General features: G+C 43.7%; 2 protein-coding genes across 2 annotated transcripts; one reads left to right on the forward strand and one right to left on the reverse strand.

Moving 5' to 3' along the window:
- The first annotated feature begins 164 nt into the window (after positions 1-164).
- tyms (thymidylate synthetase) lies at positions 165-3,052 on the forward strand. The gene is made up of 7 exons (XM_080489735.1): positions 165-462; positions 1,263-1,336; positions 1,442-1,616; positions 2,011-2,112; positions 2,233-2,408; positions 2,506-2,577; positions 2,665-3,052. Exons 1-7 carry the CDS (start codon positions 255-257, stop codon positions 2,800-2,802), a joined length of 945 nt encoding a protein of 314 aa, XP_080345861.1. The 5' UTR covers positions 165-254; the 3' UTR covers positions 2,803-3,052.
- Positions 3,046-7,860, reverse strand: enosf1 (enolase superfamily member 1). The gene is made up of 15 exons (XM_080489734.1): positions 7,678-7,860; positions 7,480-7,582; positions 6,542-6,657; positions 5,866-5,952; positions 5,753-5,779; positions 5,586-5,658; positions 5,442-5,480; positions 5,283-5,365; positions 5,077-5,199; positions 4,867-5,001; positions 4,472-4,513; positions 4,263-4,392; positions 3,710-3,809; positions 3,546-3,627; positions 3,046-3,419 (listed from the first exon to the last, which is right to left on the reverse strand). Exons 1-15 carry the CDS (start codon positions 7,756-7,758, stop codon positions 3,327-3,329), a joined length of 1,314 nt encoding a protein of 437 aa, XP_080345860.1. The 5' UTR covers positions 7,759-7,860; the 3' UTR covers positions 3,046-3,326.
- Positions 7,861-7,872: the final 12 nt, after the last annotated feature.

Below are 7,872 nucleotides of genomic sequence, written 5' to 3' on the forward strand. Positions count from 1 at the left end.
TCTTTTCTATCTGTTTGTTGTTGGTCGGTTGTGTTTCCTGAATTTCTACATAAAGTTAGAGGGGGGAAAGAAAACAACCCACCCCTCGCATTTTTAAGAAATCGCGCGCGATTTCTCGATACTTCTCGTGTTGGCACTCCGCTCTCCTATTGGCTGTTCAGCTTGTGAGCGGGTTTGTACAAAATCACCCGGGAAAAGTGGCTCTCACCGCTCACGGCATCAGTTTGTGTTTTAGTGCGACTTGTTCAGTCAAAATGCACTCTGAAATCCTCAGCTTGCAGCCAGAGAAGAAGGAGGAGAAGACTCCTGCGGCGGAAGCCAAGAAGTTTGGTATTTTCTGTGACGAGCGCGGGTATCTGGACCAGGTGGAGTTCATCCTGCAGAACGGCCGCACGAAGGGAGACCGAACCGGGACCGGAGTCATCTCTGTGTTCGGGGCTCAGGCCAGATACAGCCTTCGAGGTACAATACTATATGATGAAGTATCCTTTCTATAACATCAAGTCCAGAAAACTAACTTCCGGTAGTTGTTGATGTATACACTGCATTGATATTCAGATTAAAGTTAAACTTATAAATCAGCATGATGATAATCAGATTAAATGCACCCAATCTCTACACATGTCAGTGACTGCAAACAGTTATAGTGTGATTTTAGTTATATAATTCCTTTTGAGATCATAAAGTGAAAGTATGTAAACCCACTTTCCCTTATATCAACTTCTGTTCTATAAGAAGTGGTGTTTCTACTTTTTTTTAATCAGAGATCATATTAATCATTATTATATCTTGAACCTTTTTAGTTCTAACGATAGGAGTAGATCCATAACCGACATAAAAATGACATTTTCAATAATCAAATACTTTGAGAGGCATTTATATAAAACCCATTTAATTTTTACATTTATCGAAAAGAACATTGTTTTGATTCCTCTCATATTTATTGTGGAATAATGTGTCCCAAATTATTGATATTGGTAAGCGCAAACTGGAGATATATGCTGTAGCTTGTCTTTATTATATGCAAACTGTATTAAATAGTTTGTCCACCAGAGAGCGCTGATAAGTGCGGTTTTAGTTTAGAAAGACATGTTACATGTCTTACTAATTTCACTCGGTACACTATCTTTGATAACCAAAGTAATGACGCCTTTAATACATACAAGTGTCCCGATGTTTATTTGGATTGTGTTGAAATGTTTTAAGATCTTGTGAAAATGTCCCATCAGACTACAATGTCTTTCTGTCATTAACATTTTCAGATCAGTTTCCTTTGCTGACGACCAAGCGAGTGTTCTGGAGAGGGATCCTGGAGGAGCTGCTGTGGTTCGTCAAGGTGAGACTGGTGAAGAGGATGAAAGTTCAGTTCTTTTCAGTTATTGTTTGCCGTGGTGACACAACCTCGTCCAAACCCCACCAACACTGCCGTGATGTATCGCAGGGATCCACGAATGCCAAGGAGCTGTCAGAGAAAGGTGTGAAGATCTGGGAAGCAAACGGATCCCGTGCCTTCCTGGATAAGCTCGGCTTCACGGGCAGAGAGGAGGGCGACCTGGGGCCTGTGTACGGGTTCCAGTGGAGGCACTTTGGTGCCGAGTACAGCGACATGCATGCAGGTACGTTGAGAGACGACGTCTGCTGCCATCATGTGCACTTTTTTATTTAAAGTGAGACGTTTAGCGTTCATTACAAAGAACCCTTTGTGAAATTTAAAAGATTTATTTTAAATCAATCTGTTAATAATTCGCTATGTCCTTTATGCCGTGTTCACGGCACAATGAGCAGAGGATGGATCTACTTCATTTGGTATCCAGACGTGCTGACAAACCTCTTCTTACTCGACAGTTTAGTTGCACAACTTCATGGGTATCATGGGTCTATTAAAGTAACAGTAGTATAATGTTTGGAAATTCTGTTTAATAAATCCTAGAGGTTGATTCATAATGGACCACTGGCCGTTGTTTGGACACGTCTTTCCCAAGCTGTCATTGACATTAATTCTCCGGGCAGATTACTCAGGACAAGGTGTTGACCAGCTGCAGAAAATCATTGACACCATCAAGAGAAACCCGGAGGATCGACGGATCATCATGTGCGCCTGGAACCCAAAAGGTGAGACGGCTGCAAAAAGATGTTTGAGAGATGAAGCGTGTAAAGATGAAGTCAACACTCCTGCTGGGTTCTTGTGTCTTGGTGAAGAATTCTTGGTACTGTGCCCCCCCCCCCCCGCAGATCTGCCCCTCATGGCTCTGCCCCCCTGCCACGCCCTCTGTCAGTTCTTCGTGTGCGACGGCGAGCTGTCGTGTCAGCTGTACCAGCGCTCCGGCGACATGGGCCTGGGGGTGCCTTTCAACATCGCCAGCTACGCTCTTCTCACCTACATGATCGCACACATTACAGGGCTCAAGGTGACACGTTGTCTTTCTCCTGCAGCGAGCTCATCATCATCGTCATCATCATCATTAGCTCATCTGACCTGCATGTCCTTGTGCTTTGCTCCTTCAGCCGGGCGACTTCGTTCACACCCTAGGAGACGCTCACGTCTACATCAACCATGTCGAGCCTCTCAAAGAGCAGGTGAGTTTGTCACTGCCCCCCCTCCCCCAACGTTTCTCTTCTCTGTCCACCTTTTTAACTCGCCGTCTCTCCTGTCAAAATGTGCAGCTTCAGAGAGAAATCCGAGCGTTCCCCAAACTGAAGATCCGGAGACAGGTTGAGAACATCGATGACTTCCTGGTAGAGGACTTTGAGATCTGCGACTACAACCCACATCCCGCCATAAAGATGCAGATGGCTGTGTGAAACTGTCAAATGGTTTATTAAATAATTCTATATGTTCTCTGTTGGTACAATGCTGGATGTCTGCCTCAAAGTTAGACATTCTGATAACTGAAAGTGGTTTTGTTGAGTAAATCTGTTTGTCATTTAGTAAAAAATGTATTTTATATTATATTTACAGAATTAGAAAAAGTATTTCTTGTGTTTTACAAATATATTAACTCTGAAGGTCTTCCACAGTTGGTTTGTTCCTGCATTAAATGCGTTAAAGTCAGAGTGGAGCATTGACGACTGGAAGCTTTGTTGCAGAGACCCATGACCATTTAACATCACATAATGCACACATAGGTCTTCAACTGAGTGTGAATCGCTAAAAATCAATGGGAGGTGAACTCATGAAATCTGTGTGAAGGAGGATCTGTTCAGAGTACCTTGTCGTTACTAGATAGATAAAACTGGTGGCGGAAGAAAAATGTGCTTAAATGAATTGAAGCATTTTTGATTCTCACGATCCTCAAATGGTGCAAAAACTGATTTATTTATCAGACTCATTTCTTCATGTGCTGCCTCCATATTTCCCCTTCAGGGAACTCGTGTGTCTTCACTGACGCCTCCAACATCTCACAAGAATAACCTGGATCCTGAAAACAAAGTACACGACCACCAACTCAGGCAAAACAAGAATATTTGTTGTGGTTTTTTTTAAAGCTCCGATTAATTGCTCCCAACAAACTTAAGTGGTTGTTAATACTGGATTCAATCCAGACCTTTGGGGGCATGTAGCGGGCGTTCTGAATCACCACGGGACTGGTGAAGTGCTCGTGGAGGTGATCTACAAACTCACACATTCTGGAAAAGAAATGATCAGTCAGATCAGTGATGATCAGTTAAAAAAAAAAAAAAAAAACCACTAGATGAGGGCAGCTGTTACCTGTTGCTCAGATCTGCAGACACGCAGATGTAGTCGAACAGAATGAGATGTTGCACGAGCTCACAGAGACCAACACCTCCGGCGTGAGGACACACCGGCACTGAGGAACAAGAAATACAGTCACACACATGAATCAACGGTGGGAAGGTATTAATATACCATACATATTTAAACCTCGGCTCACTAGTTTAATCTGCAGTGTGTTTACATTTGAGGATGTTTTACCGGTAATTGGTTATGAGATTCAACAGCAGTGACATTTAACGTACATTTTTATACAATTGAAATGAGTCACTGAATTACTTGGTTGAGTAACTTTTCAAAACTTAAATTAATATTTAAATCCAATCTCAAAGCACACCATGTAAGATATTATTTATGCAATCTGCTCATTTGATGTGTTCTTTGTAAGGTTTTTATAATAGTTTTTTGTTAAAGGCTTTTGTTTTGTCCGTTTTCCTTTTCGCCCTTTGGCTTCCTGAAACATGTCACGCTTTTACATTGGGGCTCCTTGTGAGTTGTGACCGTTGTAATCCCTCAAGCTTTTCCCCACCTTGAAACTTGTGCGCCATCAGCAGCACGGCGAGGTTCTCGTTGACGCTGCCCAGCCGGCAGCCGTCGATCTGGACGAACTGCAGCGCGGAAGCCTGCAGGAGCTGCTTAAACATCACCCTGTTGTGACACTGCAGGGGAAACCCAAATACACTCAGAACAGCCTCCGTTTTCTCCTTTTTGTGCGTCTGATCAAATACAAGCGCTGACCTGCTCTCCGGTGGCCACTCCGATCCCGAGTGGAGCCAAAGCCTGCAACAAATTATTAAATGTACAGCGAGAGACTCTTGACAGAGTCCCCGCTTAAATATAAACCTCTATTAGGCTTTTGCCAAACAGCTATGTACAGATAAAGTTTAAACCAGCCACCCAAGAAAACAAGTTCAAATAGACATGAAACGATTAAGACACAAAACACCTTACAAGCGTAGCGTCAAAGAGATGAAGAACAACCATTAAAATACTCAAAATATGTCAAATATAAAATCAAAAAGAATGTAAATGACAGATACAGTTTTCTAGGTGATCCGTTTCCTCCATTTGCACTCCGAACGTCTCATTATTCAATCTTGATTGGGATTCAGCACCTATGGCCAACGTTTCACCTTCGAAATAGTGGCGTGACCGAGGATGTCATCAGGCGACGTGGGCTCTTCGATCCAAAGAGGCTTGAATTCAGCCAGACTGCCCACCCAGCGGATGGCCTCCGCTACGTCCCACCTCTGGTTGGCATCAATCATCTGGCACACGAAAACACTTCAGTTTTGCGGCCGTTTGTTTGACGTGCGAGAGCGACGGGAGGGAAACCACTTCACCATGATGTTCTCAGGTCCGATCATTTCCCTTATCAGGCGGCATCTGCGAATGTCGTCCTGGAGATCAGCGCCGACCTTCACCTTGAACCTGGTCCAACCACTTCGGAGCGCGTCTGTGCAGAGCTTGAGGAAAAAAGGAGTTGTAGGTGAAAACCTGTGGCTGTCACTGAAGATGCTGCATTTCAGGTGTTTTATAGCACGGAGACCTGTTTGAGCCGCCGGTCTGAGTAGCCAAGCCAAGCGCAGGAGGTGGTGTATGCCGGGTAACCCTCCCTCAGCATCTGATCCTCTGGCGGATGAAGAAGGAATCTACTTTAACAGCTAAAGCTCCTGGAAACAGCGCGATGACTGATCAGTGTGCTCACCTCTTTGCTGCTTGCCTTCCCGAGCTTTCACGAGTAAATCTGTGTGAGATGAGTTCTTTTATGTCTCTGCCACACATAGAAACAAGGGATTCCTTCTCTTGACATGTATTGGACATTAGACATGTCCTTTTAGGCCAGTCTTACCAAGAGCTTCCTCCTCTGTGAGCACATCAGTGATGTATCTGAAGTCGATGCATGACACAATCTGCCTGGGATCCTTGGATCAACACACACGAAGACCTGATATTTCCCCCCCCCACAGTGATCACATCCCGAACATAAATCAATGTTGGGAATTATCTGTGACTCACCATGTCGACCAGCAGCTTCCACAGAGGCTATGAGGAAAATGGTGACAGCAGGCTGTGAGTCACCAGGCGACATAGTTGTGACAGGAATTGCAGTTCACATGTGGAGGCCTCACCTTCCCCTCGGCCCTCGCCCACAGGTCCCACACGGCGTTCAGGACGGCCGCGGTGGCCAAGTGGATCACACCTTTCTCTGGACCCAACTGTGACAGACAAGAGCGCCGATTTCAACACTCTTGATGTTCTCCTAATTAAATCAGTGTTATATAAACATGACTGGGAGACACTGTGTCAGTGAATCATTTTTACATTTGGTCTTTTCATGACTCCGCTTTCAACTGATTTTACTCAATGTCTTAACTGATATGTAGTAAAAGGCCATCGATGGGAGCAGAGGTGACCTAAAATTTAGCGAGCTTCTCACGGGAAGGTTCAAATTATGGATGGACAAAAGAGTTTGGTGGGGAAAGTGAAAGGTCCTACTTGTTCAAAAAAAAACGGCCTGAGCAAGGCCCTTAATGTCCCCCAGGTGATAGCAGTGGCTGCAGAGGTCAGAATCAATCAAAACACTGGTAAGTTAAAACAGGTAAGATGTTAAAAAAAAATAAAAACCCTAACAAAGTAAAAAATAAACAAAAAGATTGAATGTATTGAGTGTAAAATCATTTGTAATTTTCAGAAATGACAAACAAGTGACAGAACAGAACAGTATAAAGAAAAGCTGCTTTTTTGGGGGGGGTAAAACAATTATACTACGATAAACGTTGTAAAGGTGAGTTTGATTACTCTTACCCATCTCATCTGGCCATCACTGGTCAGGAGCCGGTAAAACCCACCAAAGTCGCTCACAATCTCCTGTAAAGTTTTGCCAACCAGCAGTGGGGCCAGAGCCTTGACAGCACACACCACTGCAGCGTTCAAACAAGCAGAAAACAACCCCTCAATGAATACAAGCTTTCACAGACGCCATAAAGAGTTTAACAGTTTTATAACTCTTGCCCCCATGAAGGTTGTGACTTGTTGATTTTAGTTTCTGTTACATGATACTCAGTGGTGCTTCCGCTCTTGAGCACAGACATTTCATAACAGGGCAGAATAGAAACAGCAGTTAGAATAATCAAATAATATTCATAAAAAAAACAAAGCTGTAACTTTTAAAATGCCCACATATTTAAATAAAGCTCCTCATAACTATCAGGACACAATCCACACACGAAAGGAGGATTGTTTACAGTATTTATCAATTTTATTATTCTCAAAATAAATCGCTGTTACAGATTGTACGTTTGCTCTGGACAGATGCAACATGAACCACTAGAGGGCGCCGTGAGGCAAGTGCTAGATTCAGGGACAGTCAGGAAAAACAAGCTCTGCTGTTTCAATCCTTGAATTATGCAAGTAGCTTACAGTTCAAGAAAAAAAAAATACAGCTCCGTTTGCCCTTCAGATTACATAAAACACTGCGCTGTAGCATTATAAATTGTGGGTGTATTAAATGTTTATTTAAAGTAGCAACGTGAAATGCAATGTGTAAAAGAAAATATCCAGAAAACGCTCTTGCTAAACAATGTGTATTTAATTGTACTTAATGTGTCTTTCCAGCTGAACCAAATTACGCGTTTACATATTCCGACTTTATTGGGCGTTCCTGGACGCAACAGCAAGCTGCGGCCTTGGTGTTCCGTTTGTTTTTGTTGAACTACGTTATCTACTGACTGAGTAAATCTTACCGATCTCAGTGCCTTTCCCCAACGTGAACGTGAAGCCGAAGCCTTTCAGTCCGCAGTCCGTGTGGACGATCACATAAGCGACGGAATAATCCGGGTCGGTGTGCTGCAGCATAAAGTCTCTTTATTCCTGCAGGCATGCAGTTGCATTCACGGCGCATTTGGAAGTTGACACACAAAGTCCTGCAGAAAGTTCCTCACCATTGCGTCTGAGCCGTGCTGCTCCAGAGACGTCGGGAATCTCACATCCTTCACGGTCACGTCAAGGATTTTGTGCAACATCTCACCTTTCAGACTGCAGTGATATTTGGAACTCAGACGAAAACTGTTGGGAGAAGTTTGTTTGGAAGGGACCTGTCAAAGGTGACCACACCCACTTCTCGCTTAAAGAGGCAC

Source organism: Lipophrys pholis (genome assembly GCF_963383615.2).
Source record: "Lipophrys pholis genome assembly, chromosome: 20".
NCBI lineage: Eukaryota > Metazoa > Chordata > Actinopteri > Blenniiformes > Blenniidae > Lipophrys > Lipophrys pholis.